Source organism: Microtus ochrogaster, unplaced genomic scaffold (assembly GCF_000317375.1).
Source record: "Microtus ochrogaster isolate Prairie Vole_2 unplaced genomic scaffold, MicOch1.0 UNK21, whole genome shotgun sequence".
Lineage (NCBI taxonomy): Eukaryota > Metazoa > Chordata > Mammalia > Rodentia > Cricetidae > Microtus > Microtus ochrogaster.
The window spans coordinates 2,159,686-2,178,504 of NW_004949119.1; the positions used below are offsets into that span (position 1 = coordinate 2,159,686).

General features: G+C 39.9%; 1 protein-coding gene across 2 annotated transcripts in view; it reads left to right on the plus strand.

Annotated features, from left to right (window-relative positions):
* Nucleotides 1-18,819, plus strand: part of Vcl (vinculin) — an 88,898-nt gene that overhangs the window by 41,498 nt on the left and 28,581 nt on the right. For both annotated transcript variants that reach the window (XM_005367655.2, XM_005367656.2), the window contains exons 3-8: nt 3,113-3,263; nt 3,792-3,900; nt 5,841-5,963; nt 7,208-7,368; nt 15,459-15,549; nt 16,686-16,833. In XM_005367655.2, coding sequence (XP_005367712.1) covers nt 3,113-3,263; nt 3,792-3,900; nt 5,841-5,963; nt 7,208-7,368; nt 15,459-15,549; nt 16,686-16,833 — 783 coding nt within the window. The remainder of the gene's footprint in view (nt 1-3,112; nt 3,264-3,791; nt 3,901-5,840; nt 5,964-7,207; nt 7,369-15,458; nt 15,550-16,685; nt 16,834-18,819) is intronic.

Consider the following 18,819-nt stretch of genomic DNA (forward strand, 5'->3'; position numbering starts at 1 on the left):
GTTCTAGGGATCTGAACTTACGTCCTCGTGCGTGGGTTCTAGGGATCTGAACTTACGTCCTTGTGCATGCTTGAATGGCAGAAACTTAACTGAGTCTTCTCCACAGCTCCTCATTTAAAAAGTTTAAAGTTGTTGCCAGGCAGTGATGGCATATACCTTTAATCCCAGCACTTAGGAGGCAAAGGCAGGCAGATCTCTGTGGGTTCAAGGCCAGCCTTGTCTACTGAGCTAGTTCCCGGACAGCCAAGGCTATACGGAGAGACCCTGTCTTGAAAAACCAAAAACAAACAAGCAAGTAAACAAACAATTTAAAGTTATAAAATTTAATTAAGTTAAAAAGTGTGCATTTTCTGCCATACTATATACTACATACATGTGTATTATATATTTATATGCATCTTAAATGTATTTTGGTGCAAATTTCACTTTTATCTTCCTTGACAGAGCCAGTCCTTATTGCCAGTCTGGTGGGCCAGATTGGGTCCAGTAAGGCGGAACTCAAATTCAAGACCCTTCTGCCTCAGCTTCCCCAGTGCTGAGGTTTTGAATGCATACTCAACTCCTGGCTTTCAGGCTTAACCTTTATGATTTGAAGTCACTTTTTTTTCTCAGTTACCTATTACAGAGGTTAAGAAAATGAAACACTGTATTTACCTGTGCTCACATTATCAGATTTCATCTGGGGCCATTTCCTTCTTACCCCAGGGCTTCCCTAGCTTTGTTCTGGTACATCTGCTGCTGCTGAACAGTTAGCTTTTGCATGCCTCAGGCATGCTACCTTTGGTTTCTAAGTACATGTTCATTGGCTATAGCTATTGGATCCACAGTTGTTCTTGGTAGTGCTAGGAATTGCATGCAGGCTTTCGTGCATGCTAGGCCAGTGTTTTAAGGACCTCTCTGCCTTGTGTTCTAAAATACCGCTTCTTTGTCTTCTGGCTAACATTGTTTTCAGAGAGAAGTCCATGTTATTCTTCTGAATGTAAAAACACTATTTTTTTTTTGTGGCTGGTTTCTTTTGGAAAGTGTTATTATTATGGATTTGAAGCAACTTCACTGTGTTTTCCTTAGTGTAGTTTTTCTTCTTTTTTTTAAATTTTAATTTATTTTTAGTTTTATCTTTTACATTTATTTGTTTATCACTAACATTGTAAATATCCTCTCATCCATTGTGGTGGAAATGGTAGTTCATTTAACTTCTGTAAATGGCACCATGGCAACGTATTAAATGACAGCATCAGTACCTTTGTCTGAGCATCTGTATTGGGTAGAACAATGAGTTTTCAAGGCAGTTCACTGTAGTAGGCTAATAAATTGAGAATTATTATGTAGCTGTATAAAAGAATAAAGTGATTCTTTATCTTTAAAGTTATTTTTAGATGACTGGGAGGCAGAGGTAGGTGGATCTCAGTGAGTTCAAGGCAACCCTGGTCTACAAAGTGAGTTTCAGGACAGCTAGGAATGTTACACAGAGAAACCCTGTCTTGAAAAAAACAACAAAAAAATTCTTTAGATTTATTCATTTAATTTTGGTTTCTTGAGACAGTTTTTCTATGCAGCTCCTGGAACTTACTCTGTAGATCAGACTGTCCTTGAACTCAGAGATCCACCTGCCTTAGCCTCCCAAATTCCGGGATTAAAAGCGTTCCCCATCACTGCCCAGTAGATTAATTTATTTGAATTGCCTGTGTGTATGTGTGCCATGTGTGTGCCTGGTGCCCATGGAGGTCAGAAGAGGGTGTGGAATCCCTTGGAGGGGAATTGTAGGCAGTTGTAAGCTACCTGTGTGGGTGCTGGGACTAAACCTGTGTTGTTTGCAAGAGTAGCAAGTGCTCTTAACTGCTGAGCCATCTCTTCAGCTCCAGACTTGTTGATATTAAAACAGCTATATCAGATCAGGTATGGTGATGTGTGCTTGTAATCCCAGTACTACATGGAAGATACAGCCTGGAGGAACACATGTTCAAAACCAACCAGGGATACACAGCGAGTTCAAGGCTAGCCTGAAGTACATAGTGAGATCTGTCTCAAAGAAAAGAATAGAAAAGTTGGGGATGGGAGTGGATGGGTGGGTAGGGAATTGAGGTATGCAGGCACGCACGTCTTTGTTTCTTGCTGGTATGGCCTTATGGTAGCAGTGTTTTTAGTAAAGTTTGGTTTTTGAATTATGGTAGTACTTTATATATCTTTCATAGCCCACTTCTTTTATATAGCTGAAATCCTCTTCTTAGTTTAATTCTTCCTATTAACAATGTAATGTTGCCTTAGACATGTGGAAATTTTTGTGTATCATTTGATCCACAAAACAATACTATGAGTAGGGTTTTTTGCAGATGATATTTTTAGTTTTTCAAATGAGAATGTGTAATATTGGAAAATTATTTTATTTTTAAATATTTTGTTCCTTATCTCTTTAAGTTACTCAGTGAAAACAGTGGGTCTACTGAAATGGTCTAAATCCACTAGCAAGATGAGTAAAAAACTGTATTATTTTGTTCTTTTTTCCTATTTCTTTGCATTGTTAGATTATTAAGAATCATTATATGCTGGACATGTCACAAGCTTTAAAACCTAGCTCTTGAAGGCAAAGGCATATGGATCTTTGAGTTCAAGGTGAATATGGTCTACATAGTGAGTTCCAGGCTAACTGGGGCCACGTAGTGATACCCTGTCACAAAAAAAGAAAAGGAGAGAAGAAAAATCACTACATAATACTTCGGTGCTTTATTTCCAGATGTTAACTCTGACAGTAGCACAATGTTTTTTAGTTCTTTATGTAATGTCTGTTGTGTGGGATGGGGAGGAATAAGAAAACAAAAAAATTCCAACAAAGGAGTTACAGAAATGTAGCTACCTAAAGCTGCCAGAAAAATGTGCTCTCAGTTTTTGTTGCCAAGAAATATCAGAACACAATTTATTCACAAGCCTAGTGCATTGAGTGAATGAGCACATGTGCTGACATTAGCTGCAAATTTTAAAATTTGAAAGTTCATGTTCTGTTACAAATAGGCCTTGGCTATTTGCCATATAGAAAAAAGGTAAATTCACATGTATACATTTTTGTATTTGCATATGTTTGCTTTTGTTAAGGAGTTAGCTTATTTTCTTCTTCCAGGGTTGAGAATGCTTGCACCAAGCTTGTTCAGGCAGCTCAGATGCTTCAGGCTGACCCGTACTCAGTTCCTGCGCGGGATTACCTCATTGATGGGTCTAGGGGAATCCTCTCTGGCACGTCAGACCTACTTCTCACCTTTGATGAGGCCGAGGTAGGTAATCTGAATCCCACAGAGACCTCTCTTAGACAAAAGCTTAGTTTTAGATTGATTTTATTTTATGTGTGTGTGTATTATATGTTTATCGGTGCCCATGGAAATCAGAAGAGTGTATCATACCCCTAGGGTTGGAGTTATAGGAAGTTGTAAGCCACCTGTCATGGGTGTCAAGAACCAAACTGGGGTCCGGGGTCCTGTAGGAGAGCATCACGTGTTCTTGACCACCGAGTCATCTCTCTAGCTCCTAAAGCCTAATTTTAAAGATAATAATGGCGGTGGGACACCGCTCCAGAGGCAGAGGCAGGCGAATCTCTGTGGTTCAAGGCCAATCTGGTTTATAAAGCAAGTTTCAGGGTAGCCAGGACTGCACAAAGAAATCTGTCTTAAAACACATAAAAAAGACAATAATGGAATCCTTGGATGATTTTTTAGAATGCTAAAATAGTAAAAAGCTACATATGTCTAATGCCATTTTCTATGTACTGATCACTAATTTGACTGAGTCCTTAAATATATTTTCAGGTTCGTAAAATCATTAGAGTTTGCAAAGGAATTTTGGAGTATCTTACAGTGGCAGAAGTAGTGGAGACTATGGAAGATTTGGTCACTTACACAAAGAATCTTGGGCCAGGTGAGCCAAAACCACTTTTTTTCTATTAAAGTCTTTATGAATTGATTGTTTTGATTCAAGAGGAAAGGCTGCTCTTCTCTTACTTACGGAAAATAGGAGATGCTGTGTTGGGCTTCTCTGTGCACAGAGCCAGAGCTGACAGTGGCTTTCTACTGAGGGTTTGTTGCTGCCCTCAGGTCTCTTACCTGCTTTCTACAAGTCCCAGCCCTGTGAGAAACATGCAGCCAGATTTGTGAGTGCTGATGGGGAAATGTCGGAAGTGCTCTTCTGTTGTTACTGTAATGCCGAAGGCCATCCTCAGTCCCGGCCACCCCATTCCACAGCATTCCTTTGCTGTCTGCCAGCTGGCCTGTGTTCTTCATGACTTCTTAGCTGGCTAATCAGCTGCCTGCTATCATGGACTTATGCCTTAGCCCAAGGCTATAAAAGTGTAATCAGACCTCAGAGGAGAGAAGAGCTGTTGTGGTTGAATCTCATTTGAAATGATTATTTAGCCATCTGAACATTGAATATTCAAAATAGATGCCAGCATTTGATCTTATAGCTATAACATGACCTCAAGAGTCCATAAATTAGGAATAAGATTAATGGAAAGGCATATTAGGCATTTAGCTTGATGTTTATTGCTCTGTGAATTATTTTTTAATTGAAATATTGATGCTTATTTAGCTGTATCTCTCTAAAGGTTCGAGGTAGTGGGTTTTGAGCTTACCACACTTTCTGAGTTGTTTCTGAAGATCACCTGGAAGTGGGTTTTTTTTAATGGCTGTAGAGGTGTACTGGGGAGTGGCTGGGGTGTACCTGGGAGTTGTAGAGATTAACCTAGGCTTAGTGCATGCTAGGCAAGTGTTCTACTGCTAGGTTACACCCTAGCTGAGACCTGTATTGTCATTCTCATAACACTGAAAAAAAGGTATGTTTTTCTCATAACTTTATGCAGACCCTAACAAAAATGAAGGTACTCTGCGTGAAGCAGAAGCAGCCTACTTTTCTGCCTCTCCTTGGTCTTCATGGTCTGTGAAACTGATTATGAAATCCTAGGGGTAATTTGAAAATCAGAGTTTAAAGCAAAAATCATTTTGCTAGCCAATAGGATGGCTCGGCTGCTGACCTGCTGACCGTGTTTCATCCCCAGGAGCCACGTGGTAGGAGCAGGGGACAGACCCCTGCAAATCATCTCCTGACCGCTACACATGTACTGGGCACATGTGTGTGTTCTCACATACACATACCTATAAATAAATGAATGTAATTTAAAAATCACATAGTACTTTTGAGTAATAACCAAAGTAAACAAAGTTTTAACAAATTGATTCCTATACACCAGATGCTTAAAAAGCTGCCACAGCTGTACTTTTTAAAATTTCTGTTTTGTTTCTAATTTTAAGAGTTAGTATATGTTTATTTTGGATCAACTTGAATATTTCAGAAATTATTACCGAGGTAAGAATAAAACACAAGGCTTGGCAGGTACAGTGCATGCTGCCAAGCCTGATCTCCTGAGTTCGGGTCTCAGAACCCACGTGGTAGAAGGAGAGAAACAACGCCTGAAAGTTAACATTTGACCTTTATTCATAGGTGCACCGTGGGACACGTATATTCTTCCAATATGCAGAATGAATGAACAAAAACCAAAACATACCCTAATGCAATCCAACTCACTGTTAGAATTCTTTCTGAGATTCTTGCATAGCACAGCACCGTAGTCAGATATACAATATGAAACCTGTATGCATACATATAGGATTTTTCTTTAATAAATTACCTTCACTGAAAAGTATAACATTGCATAAAATGCTAGTATTGTTACAATGTCTGTCTTTAAAGAGGTAGGTAGTAAGTTTGGAGTTTTGAAGTCAGTCAGGATAGATTTGGGCTGAAAAGCCCAGATTCTGGTTTATTTCATCGCTCATTCTGCATAATTTCTTCTTGTGTTTCAGGGATGACAAAGATGGCGAAAATGATTGACGAGAGACAGCAGGAACTGACTCACCAGGAACACCGAGTGATGCTGGTGAATTCAATGAACACCGTCAAGGAGCTGCTTCCTGTTCTCATCTCAGGTACTGCTGGTGACAGGGTGAGGGAGCTGGGCACTCTACTGAGATGGTGCATACCCTTACCCAGGGCACAGATGAGATCCGAATGAATGCTGATGTAACATGTGGGCAGCAGGCAAAGGCTAAGCCCTAGAGGCATCATTTTGAATGTTCTTTTGCTTTCTTCTTTCTTAACTGCCACAAGGAAATGGCACTAAGTGTCAGTGTGTGCCCGTTCCTCATCATTTATGCTTGTGTCATAGGCCGGTTGTGGGATCCCTCACTAATTCTCAGAAGACATTTACATGTCATTGTCACCCTCCAGTACTTCAGTCCCAGGGGCTCTGTGGGCATCTGTACATACTTGGCGTGCAATCACATATAGATACATATAAATAAAAAATTCTCTTTTAATTAATTATTTTTTTAATTAAACTTTCTTTGCAGGTTTTTTTTTTTCTTCAGGGTTTCTCTCTTATGTAGCCCTAGATATCTTGGAACTCACTATGTAGACCAGGCTAGCCTTGAATTCACAGACATCTGCTTGTCTCTGCCTCCTTAATGCTGATATTCAGGATGTGTGCCTCCATACCCTGATTAAAAAAAATCTTAAAAACAAGAAAGAAAGAAAGAAAGAAAGAAAGAAAGAAAGAAAGAAGGAAAGAGAGGAAGAAAAGAAGGAAGAAAGAGAGAGAAGTCACTGGTGCACACATTGAGAGAACTGGAAGATACTGACTTCTTTGGGGCCTACCATGGTTTGGGGGCAGTAGGCTACTCACAGTTTTGTTGGTGTTTTTTATTCTGTCCCAGGAGATTTTGCAGTGACTAGAGGCCATGGTGGTATCAGGATATTAATGATTTAAAAAGGTATTAATTGCTTTTTGATTGTAGATCATCAGTGTGTGTGTTAAATTAGTTCCCTAATGACAGTGATGCTTTCTTTACACCCTGAATTTACTTTACAGTTTAAGTCGCTGATACTGGAACTTGATCAGCGGGTTTGCATTCTTTTTATATATTCTGTTTTAGACATTAGAAGACCAAAATATGTATCTGAAGTATGAAACATTATCTGTGAATATTACTAAGCTATAAGATTAAATTCCAGGCTGATTAGATGCCTCGGCCTCACACAGATGGAGGAAGATAACTGACCTCTACTTTCTACCTGTGACCTCCACAACATTTTTGTTTTTTTGAGATAGGGTTTCTTTGTGTCCATCATTTTTTAAAAGATCAAATTCTGGATCTTTTGTTCATCTTTATAGCTATGAAGATTTTTGTTACAACCAAAAACTCAAAAAACCAAGGAATAGAAGAAGCTTTGAAAAATCGAAATTTCACTGTAGAAAAGATGAGTGCTGAAATTAATGAGATCATTCGTGTGTTACAACTCACTTCTTGGGATGAAGATGCCTGGGCCAGCAAGGTAAGTCTACTGGAGAAGAAATAATAAGAAAACTTCAAATTCTGCACTCCTGGGAGATTTTGATTGCCATCTGTCTTAGGTTTTATATTGTAACTGTGTATACCTAAGAATACACAGGTATTATGGAAACAGCTGTTCATTTGTTTTATGGGCTACTTGTCACTTTTATACATTTCCATTGTTTCAAGGTGGACTGTATAGGTATATAGGATGACTTGGTAAAAGGCTCATTTCTCTTTGGTTGGGCTGGTAGAGGACTTGGGGTATCATACTTCCCTGGGTGGGATCATTGCTTTTTATAGGGGTGATTGTTGCCAGGAGACTTAAGAAAGACAGAGAATATGCCTATAATTATGTATGTTATGGAAGACTTGTCCTTAGCCAACCTCTGATTAAGAGGAACGTACAGAGTAACCGCTCAGGCTTTTTAGATGTGTTGCTTGGTCATTCTGTTAATTAAAATATTGGTCTTCATATTGCCGGCTAGTTTACAGATCCCTTTGCTTTCTGTAGAAACTCCCCTTCGACTCCACAGGGAGTCCATTAAGGTGGATTCCTTTTAGAGCCTGTTGGTAGCTGTCTGGAGTTACTGCCACTCTAGTCTACTTATTCCTCAGGCAGTGGCAAAGCTTCCGGGTCTGGTTTAGACTTGCCCTAGAGAATCCCAGGACGGAGGTGTGTGTGTGTGGGGTCCCCATCTCCAGGGTCTAACTTTCCCATGTATGACCCAAATTCTGTCATCAAGGTTGTTAACAGACTAAGTGACTTTATGATTTGACTTCCATTGGGTATTCATTAGAGTGTTTTTCCTCCAGGACCACATATAAGGTAAGATCACATCTGTGGCCAAGCATCACCATTCCTCCCTCCTGCTGCTCAGAAAGCTAATTTAGCTATGCACAATCAGTTAGTTTACTCTTAGCTGTAACTTCATTTACAGAGGTATTTCCTTATTGATAGTATGTCTTTAACTGTTTCTAAGATTGTATTTTAAGTTTTTAATGATAAAATCATCTTAAGCCTCTGATATTTGATTTACTTTGCTTTTGCTTGATAACTTTCACTTCCCAATGACTTCTTTGTGCATCTTTTTTTGTTGTTTTTGTTCTCTTGTTTGTTTTATTCTTTTTCTCGAGCTTAGAAGGTAAGCTTTCTCTTACCCTTTAGTTTTTTTTCCACTTAAAAAGAGAAAACGCATGTCTGTGAGGTTTTCTTGTGCTGTGTGCCGTGTCTTATTTTGTGTGCCGGTGTGTAGCACTGTGCTTGGATATGTGTCAGGACATGATTTAATGTGGAATTCTGGCCTGTGCTGGGCAGACTGACTTTGGCTCTTTTTGAAATTGGTATTTTTGAGTGGGAGGCACAAAACAGAAAAGATTGCTATGGGGTATCAGGCTTTCTGTCTTTTTGAGCAGGACCCTTAAGAATATTTTTTGCCTATTCTTCCCCACTTACCTCATTTGAAGGGCACATTATCAGCTGAGCTCTTGCGACGGAAGACTGGAGGTGATGCTGTCTAGGTGTCTCACCTAGCCATTCCTGGCCTTGATATTTTGCTTTTGGAGTTGTATTGTTGAGGTTTTACCTGTAGTTAAAGTGAGTACACTAAAGAGAGTTGTCCTGTTTACACTACCAAAGTCAAAGAGGACAAGAAGTAAAGAACAGTGATTTTTAATTTTTTAATAGTTTATTTAAATTCATTTTATGTACACTGATGTGAAGGTGTCAGGTGCCCTGGAACTGGAGTTACAGACAATTGTTAGCTGCCATGTGGGTGCTGGGAATTGAACCCTGGTCCTCTAGAAGAGCAGCCAGTGCTCTTAACCACTGAGCTATCTCTCCAGCCCTCATCTGAAACCTTTTTTTTAATTTTTTCTTCCCTTGAGTTGGTGATTTTCTGCATGTTCTGTTGCTTAGGCTGTGAACAGTTGTAATTCAATGACTTCATGTTTCCCTAACTGAATAAACTCTTCCCTTTGCTTCTAGAGAATGAGAAGCTACTAAGGAAGAACAGACATTTAACCATAATATTTCTTTAGTTTGAGGGAAAAATAATCTACCATTTAGTGAATACATGTTATTGAGTTTATTTTGTGCAATTGCCATCAACAAATGCTTCTTAAAAAAACAAGCGAGCAAGCTGGGCGGTGTGGTGCATGCCTTTAATCCCAGCACTCGGGTGGCAGAGACAGGCAGATCTCTGTAAGTTTGAGGCCAGCCTGGTCTACAAAATGAGTTCCAGGACAGGATCTCCCCCCCCCCAAAAAAAAGGAAGACCCAAATGAGTTTAGTGGGTTTTCAGCACTAGGATTATGGATTTAGGCAGGGGGGACAAGGGCAGTTGACCTGGTCCTTACCTTATCTTGTAGCTGTCGCTCTGGAGAAAGCTGGCTGATTAGGATGATGCAAAACTCACTTCATCAAGGGTGAGAATAAATGGAGTTTGTTCAGCCAGATGAAGCTTAAATCCACGACATTAGAATGTCTGCCCACTTTTGTCATACACTTACTTGGTTCAGAAATTACAAAAGGATAGAAAGATGCACATGACAAGTCGCTGATAGCCTGTCACCTTCCTGCTTTACCTGGATGTGATCCTGTGTGTAACTCTTCAGCAGTTATAAGAATATTTAGAAAAAGAAATTTATTTCACTCTGAAAATGGACAGTGGTAATTAGGATATTGGCTTTTTTTTTTTTTAAATAGGATTCGGAATCTTTCTTTCCTTAACTGTAAGCAGAGCATCAGCAGATCTGGGGTCTCTGTTGTGACCAGGTTCCCATTCTGTTAAATGCGTAGTGTCTTTCACCACCTCTTGTCCCTCCTCAGAAGGAATTAACTTTGTCTTCCCATACTTGTTTCATGCTTCCCCACTGGTGCAGTGGTCTTCTGGAAAGTGAAGGTTCCTCTAGGAAAGTGGGGGAAGAAAGTAAGTGGAACAAATTTTTGGTAAAAATACATCTTCTGAATAAGTTCAGAGTTTGACGAGGCAATGCACAGTTGAATAGCATACCTGTTATACCTACATTCAACTTGCAAATTCACACATTTAAGAGTAACTTTAAACACCTCATTTCAATTGAAAGTAAAAATTACCCCTTGACTCAACAGTCATCTTAACAGTGATAATTAAAGTGAAACCAGATTTTTTTTTCCTGGAACAACATTATGACTCAAAGGAATTTGAGTTAAACACAATTCTTATTCTACTCTGCAAATTTAGAATTCCATACTTAATGTTTTAAAAATTATTTATATTACTTGTATCTTGATATATGTTGGGACTTGAGAGAAAAGTACAATCATTTCATTGCTAAGATCTTTTGAGCCTTCCAGAGGTAGCATTTCACGCTGAGTCATTAGATGCTGTGACTCCCAGTTGGTTATGGTGCTGAGTGTCCTGCTGGGGGTCAGGCTGGCGATGGGCAGCAGGACTAGGATGTCTTCCACATAAGATCACTCTACTTCTACCGCAGAAGGTAACACTGGTTAGATTGTGCTGTCCTGTAACACCCTCACTTCAGACCCTTGGGACTTAAGGGTTGAATTTTTTGATTATTTAAAAAAGATCAGGTTACATATAAGCATAAAACATTTCCTTTTGAGTGTTCTCAAGTTTTGGTTTAGCTGTCATTAGAGTAAGAAATTTATCTATAGGAGTTTGGCTAAATACTTTAACTGAGGCATTTGTGATGTTTTGTTTACTGCTCAAGGAGGAAATCCTCAAATGCTAAAGGAGTCGGTGTTTTCCTGTCTGATCAAGGATATTTTTAGCTGGCCCATCTGTGAGTGTGCTCACAGTGGGCTTAGGTGCTTAGAGTTGTGAAGCTTTTTCACAGGGGAGATACCCAGGCTAGAGAAGGTAGCTATCTAAAGACTTGGGACAAGGCAACTTTCTCTTAGGTCAGTCTGTTCTTTCCTGAACTATCTTTATTCAGAACATTGGAATGGTGCTTATAGAAATGTGAGCAGAAGAAAGTAGAATGGGGAAATGAGTGTTTGCAGAAGAAAAAAAAGAAGGCCGGGCAATATTTTCCATGTTTAAAGTTATATAGACACCCATACATACACATGGATCTTCAAACTGGCTTCTAGTCACAATGCTAGGGAATCCGTTCACATCGTGTCTGCTGCTAGTACACGCATGTTACTCATGACAGGGTTCTGTTGATTTCATTATAAATACTGCCCTTTAAAATGCATCTGAGATTCCTTAGAGATAAAAATACATAGGATTATTAGCTGCTCTGCTCCAAAAAGAATTTAAGGAGGTTTTTAAAGTGATATAAACCTTTATGACTGCCTAAATCACTTTCTTTAAAAACCAGAGGGATAGAGAGATGACTCCGAGGGTAAAGGCACCTGTGACCTTGTCTGATGATCTGAGTTTGATCCCTGGAACCCACAGTGTCAGAGAGAATTGACTCCAGTAAATTGTTCTCTGACCTTTACACATGTGCTATGGCACACTCTCACACCCCCCCCCCCCCCCCAACAAAACAACAACAAAAACCAACCTAGAAACTAACTGAAATTCCCAGTTTTAAAAAATGCAGCTTCAGGACTGGAGTGATGGCTCAGAGGTAAGAGCACTGAGTGCTCTTCCAGAGGACCCAGGTTTAATTCCCAGCACCCACATGGCAGCTCACAGCTGTCTGTGGCTCCAGTGCTAGTGGATCTGATGCCCTCTTCTGGTCTCCACAGGGCACCAATCCTGCACATATTGCAGAATAACAAAAGATTGCAGATTTATCCCACGTTTACCATCGGTTCAGGGTAGGGGAAATGAGCATCTGCTGATTTTATTTTTTTTATTTTTATTTATTTATTTATTTTTTTGGTTTTTCGAGACAGGGTTTCTCTGTTTGGAGCCTGTCCTGGAACTAGCTCTGTAGACCAGGCTGGTCTCGAACTCACAGAGATCCGCCTGCCTCTGCCTCCCAAGTGCTGGGATTAAAGGCGTGCGCCACCACCGCCCGGCCCATCTGCTGATTTTAATTTCCTGGTGTTGTCAGATCTACTCAGAAGAAAATTGCTCTCTTCCTGGGAATCATATTCTGTCTTCTAGTGAAGGGGCCATGTGAGCTGATTCGAGAAAAAGGAGCGATCTTCGCGGATGCTGCATAGAGCAAGCTCGTTTCCCACTGTACTTCAAACCACTTTGGGATATTGGGGGATGAAAGCAGTCATTGATGTTAGTACCCATTGTGAGCTCGATTCTGGAGCTTCTCCTGTGAGTAGTAGTGTCTGGAGCTCATACTGACAAGGTGGAGATCTGCTGACTGCTGCAGAAGGTTTATGGCATATTTGGGAAGTCTTTAGGAAAAACAAAAAGCAAAACAACAAAACAAAACAAACAAACAAAACCAAACCGAGATCTTTTTTTGTTTGATTGCTTGTTTTTTGAAACAGGGTTTCTCTGTAGCTTTGGTGCCTGTCCTGGAATTAGCTCTTGTTGACCAGGCTGGCCTCAAACTCATAGAGATCCACCTGCCTCTGCCTCTTGAGTGCTGGGATTAAAGACATGCGCCATTACTGCCTGGCTTTTTATTTATTTATTTAGTGGCCAAACCGAGTTCTGTGTAATATAAAATAAGAGGTTGGAGTCAGCAGACTTAAGATCAAATCATAAGAGTGATTCCTTTTTTTCTTAATTTGTAAAACTACATTTAAACCTAAGATTCAGTGAAGTATTTGAAGGAAAAAAATGCCTAGAACAATCTATTATGTAGGAAATCAAAATTACCTTCCTAATCAGTAGCCTTTACTGCTAAATTAGTGCTAAAATATGTCTGACATTTGAAAATATGTCATTTTCTTTAGAATTTAGAGTTTGAAATGTAGATAAATGTCTGTTGGTTTTCTCACCAAAATAAAAGTATAACTGTGGGGTGGTGGTGGTGCATGTCTTTTGATCCCAACACTCAAGAAGCAGAGGCAGGGTGGATCTCTGTGAGTTCGAGGCCAGCCTGGTCTACTGAGTGAGTTCTAGGACAGCCAGGGCTACACAAAGAAGCCGTGTCTCGAAAAACAAAAACAAATAGAAAGTATTACAGAAATGTTTATGAAATTTCTTTTAAATTTCCTATTGACACAGTCCTCTTTTCCAAGCTATACACATATTTCCTGAAAGAAAGTTTGTTTTTATAAACATATCTACACCTAGACAGTTTATTAAATCTTATAACTTATGTTAAATGCTAAAAATTGTCCTGTTAGTTCCTTGAGGTTAGAAATTACCCAAGAGTCTTAAAAAGATAGCCATTTGGGCCTTCCTTATTTGAAACTCAGCTTTGTGTTTTTTTGGGGGCCAGCTTTGTTGTAAAAATTAACGTACAACAAAGGGGAGAAAAGAAACAGATTTACACATCATTAGCAACTCACCTAAAGGTACTCCTCTCCTATTTTACTATTTATAAATGGACTTTGGACCAGATCGTCATGATGCTGCCTTGTCTTGGTAGCTATCATAATTCCATGTAACTTGGTAACTTTTTACACCCCTACCCATCCCCATAGCTTAGTTCACCTCTTGGTTGCTGTGGCTGAGCATCCAGTTAAAATGAGAGCTTTTCCTCTCTTTCTAGATGGGAGAGAAAGGGATCCTAAAGTGGAGAGTCTGTCTTCTGAGTAGGTCTTTTGGAAATGCTATAGTCCACCTGCTGCTGATTAAACCTGCGAATAGTGCTCCTTCTTTGTGTTAGTGGTGGCTCTTTGAATTGGAAATCGGGATGTGCTTGGTGCCTCCTTGTGGAAGCCTGGTGGTACGACACTGTAGGATTGGAAATTGAAGAAGGCTGGGGATGGGGCACTGCCTAGAATTTCAGAGGTTAACATGCTTTGATGGGCTGACTCTCTGAGAGTCAATCATCTGGTGCAAAAAGGAGAGAGATTGTTTTTTAAGATGCTAAATGCAGACTTAAGAGATGGACAGCCTAGGCCGGTTGTAGTAGCACACACCTTTAATCCCAGAATTTGTGAGGCAGTAACAGAGGCAGGCAAATCATTGGGATGCCAGTCTGGGATTACATAATGAGTTCCAGGGAAACTATACACAGTTATACCTGAGAGACAGACAGGGACAGACAGTGGGTGGGGAGACAGAGACAGAGAGACAGTGTATCACACTGCCAATTCTAAAGATTGGCACATAGATGTTTGTTATATTGTTTTTTTGCATTTGTATTAAAATTTGATTAATCCGGGAGTGGTGCCATATACTTTTAATTGGGAAATTTCTGTGAGTTTCAAGGCCAGCCTGGTCTACATGTCAAGTTCTGGATACCAGAACTACACAATGAGACCCCCCTCAAATTCTCTTCATTGGTTGTTTCCTACATATATATATATACACACACACACTGGGAGAGTCTATGTTGGCTTTATGCTTATTGTCATGAATCCTGGCTATGAGCAGTACATTGAGATCCATGTATTAGGGATGACAAGTGATTGAAGGATGGGAAGGAAGTGATAGCAGGGAAGACCAGCAGTGTGCTTTTTTTCATGAACGACTTTTAGTGGTTTATTCTGAGAGCCAAAACAAAATGGTTACATTAACACCTTCTGTTTATTTTATTTCAACAAGTAATTCCAAGTTTTTAAAAATTAATTATATATAATGAAACATCATCCTGTGTGTGTGTGCGTGCACGTGCATTTCAAAACAAGAAGTAAAAGAACTGTGCTTTGCAGCACCACACACTACTGGGGCTGTCTGAAGCAGGGAGGACTCTGGAAGGCTTCAGCTGACGGCTGTTGCTACTAAAAGGCTGATAACGAAGCATGAGGCCCGGGGCTTTGTTTTGCAGAAGACATTAGACATTGTTTGACTTTATGCAGTTTTTTTTTTTTTAAAGTTTTTGCAGTTTTAGCAATGGAGACACAGGAGGCAGGATAGAATTAACTGGAGATTTGCATGCAAGATGTTGCATTTTGACAGACACAGGAATTGTGGTGTTTTGAGATTATTTTAAGGCTGTTACAGGACTGCCTTAGCTGTTGTGTGTTAGTGTTGTAACTCCCTCTCTGTAAAAACTGAGAGACCAAGATATAAAACAGACGAAATAACCGGGGTTTCTCTTCCAAAGGACACTGAAGCTATGAAGAGAGCGCTGGCGTCCATAGATTCCAAACTGAATCAAGCCAAAGGTTGGCTCCGTGACCCCAATGCCTCCCCAGGTAACCTGCAGTTCTTCTTTTCTGAACAATAAACAGCTGAAATACAAGCAAATGAAGGAAAGGAATGAACCCTTCTATAATCTCAGCATCCTGAGGTAGTCGTTACACCCCACCAGAATTCCCAGTAACTGAAACTGTTGACAGAAGTTTCTGTCCCGCCTGGTCCCACAGCTGTTCAGTCCCAGAGAAACACACAGAGGTCCATATTAATCATAAACTGGTTGGCCTATTAGCTCAGGCTTCTTATTAACTTTTATAACTTATATTAGCCCATAATTCTTGTCTGTGTTAGCCACGTGGCTTGGTACCTTTTTTAGTGAGGCAGTCGCATCTTGTTTCCTCTGCATCTGGGTAATGGCTGCAGACACATCTTTCCTCTTACCAGAATTCTCCTGTTCTCATTGTCCCGCCTCTACCTGCTTGGCTACTGGCCAATCAGCATTTTATTAAACAAGTACAAGAAACAAATCTTTACAGGGTAAAACCATTGTCCCACAGCATGAAACATTCCTAGGTCTTAAGGGATGAAGGTACAGGCTTTATCACCTCTTGCCATGAAACAATAAACAAAGCTAAGTTGCCATTCTTTGAAAGATTATTGGTTCACCTCAATCAAAAGTAATTATTGTGAATAAAAGCTCTTTTTTGCTAGTTCAGGTTGGGCAGACTACCATTTATGTTAGCAAAGTAATTAGTTAAGCAGATTGTATAGTGATGCCTGTAAGAATGGTAGAATGAAGTTGACTATATAAAGACAAGACCCAAGTAGGTTATTGATTTTGGCTTTTCTAATTTAATCTTTATTCCACTTTAGATTTTTTGGACAAATGGGAAAAACCTAATGGAAGTTGGAGGTGCCAAGCACTGTGAAATGACTAGATTCTTTTCTCGTTGTCCGCATCCTTCACATCTCTGAGCAGATAGCGTGTCCACTACCTTTTCCCGCAGAGCCTGTGCTTAAAACCTCACATCATGGTTGGGAGGCACTGCGTGGCTTTTAGCTGTCAGACAGAAGGCTTTCTACCACTTGTCTGTTTAAGCCATCCATTCCTTCATGAATGAAATGACTTGTAAAGTAACCTCTCTGAATAATTGATGTGCCTACAATGTAGATATTGAATATCTTACCATTCTAGGGGATGCTGGTGAGCAGGCCATCAGGCAGATCTTAGACGAAGCTGGAAAAGTTGGTGAACTTTGTGCAGGCAAGGAACGCAGGGAGATCCTAGGAACCTGCAAAATGCTAGGACAGATGACTGACCAAGTGGCTGACCTCCGAGCCAGGTAAGGTTCCTCTGCTTTGCTCAGACAGTAGTGAACAACTCACTCCTCATGAGGTCATTCAGGATATCAGCAAGTCCATGCCAGTTTTTCTGAATTGTCTTTTGCTGAAAATAGAACTGTAAACTAGTAAAGACTAATAAAGTTAGAGCTTATTTTGTAATTGATTTTTTTTAAAAAGTTTTTAGCGAGAGTTTTTATGAAGAATAAGGGCAGAGTTGGAATCTGACCAGGTTAATTATCCTTTATAAAAGATGGATGGTAGAAAGAAACATCAAAGAGTAACAACAGGACTGGCGATTCATCTCACTTGGTAGAATGCTTGCTTAGTATGTGTGATCTCATTACCAGGCGAGAAATGAAAACCTTGAATCCTAGAACTCAGGAGGTAGTGGCAGTAGGATCACTGTCATCCTCAGCTACCTATTGAATTGAAGGCCACCCTGAGCCATATGAGATAATGCTTTTTCATTTTGTGTTAAAATTTATTTTAACCCTAAGAGAGACATACATGGATCTAATCTATATGGGAAGTAAAAAAAGACAAGATCTCCTGCATAAACTGGGAGCATGGGGAACATGGGAGAGAGTTGAAGGGGAGAGGGGAGGGAGGGGAGCAGATAAAATATATATAGCTCAATAAAAAATAAAAATTGAATATAAAAAATTTAAAAATTGTTAATATTTTATTATTTTTGTATATATACCTATGTTTTCTGAGCCATCTCACAGACTCTTGTAATTTGTTTTTTAACCTTCCTTTTACTCTTCACAAGGCTTTGATTCCTCTACCCCCAAATAAGTACATTTAGTTTGCTATTGAAAAAACTCAGGAGAATGTAGATTTAAAAAAAATAGTCATTTATGCAGTTGATGAAAATATTATAGACATTGAGAGGATTAAATTGTGTTTAAATCTAGTGTAGATGAAGTTTAATTTTGCTTTGAGAATGTCCTGAAACTTCTTGCTCATATCATAGACAACGGCATGGCAACAAACCTCCACATGCTCCATACCATTCTACTTGGTCCAAAGTACTCACATCCAGCTGTAGACTGTAAAAGCACTTCTTTTGGACCAACACAAAAGTTTTATTCTTGGGAAACTGTTCCTTTCCCCCTAAAACAATGCAGAATCCTGTACATAGTAGGCATTCTTTTTGTGGCATTGCAGATGTAGAAGCCCCTGGGCCTTCAGAGGTGCATTTGGAGGGGGAGGGAACAACTTAGATGTGGTCTCATGGCTCTCAGTGGACCTGTTTCCTGTTGAGAAGCAGCCTTCTTTGTCAGAAGCATGGCAAGAACTTTGCAGAAAGGAGAAAAGAAGTTTTGTTCCCCTTTGGAAAAATGCCAGTGCAGTTTGACAAGATTCTTGGCTCTTCTAATTTTTCATTGCTGGCTCTTTGGTCTGTAGCCCTTTCACAGTGTGGCAGGCAATTTTCATTTGGAATTCTCAAAAACATAGTTGTGAATATAAGAAAAGAATGCTATGATTGTATGGGAGAGTACCCTAATCTGTCGAGAAAAGGCTAGACCAGAGATCAGTAACTATGGCCCTACTTCATAGCGGAGCCTATGTTACCCTCTCACAGTAGAAGACTAGAAAACCTTCTCTTCCCGTTAGTTTTTCTTACATGCACCCAGCTGCATTATCCTTTTGATGCTGAGGCATAGCAACTCTTTCTTCATTGATATTCAGGCTTCTAGGTTTTAAGAATATATTTTATCTGTGTAGAACTCAAAGCTTTTTAGTTTGAATTTGGCCCGTATATATTCTTACCTTTTTACAGTTAAATCCATATATCAGAAATATTCCTCCTAACTAATTACTATATTTGAGCCGGGCAGTGGTGGCGCACGCCTTTAATCCCAGCACTCGGGAGGCAGAGGCAGGCGGATCTCTGTGAGTTCTAGGCCAGCCTGGACTACAGAGCTAGTTTCAGGACTGGCTCCAAAGCCACAGAGAAACCCTGTCTCGAAAAACCAAAA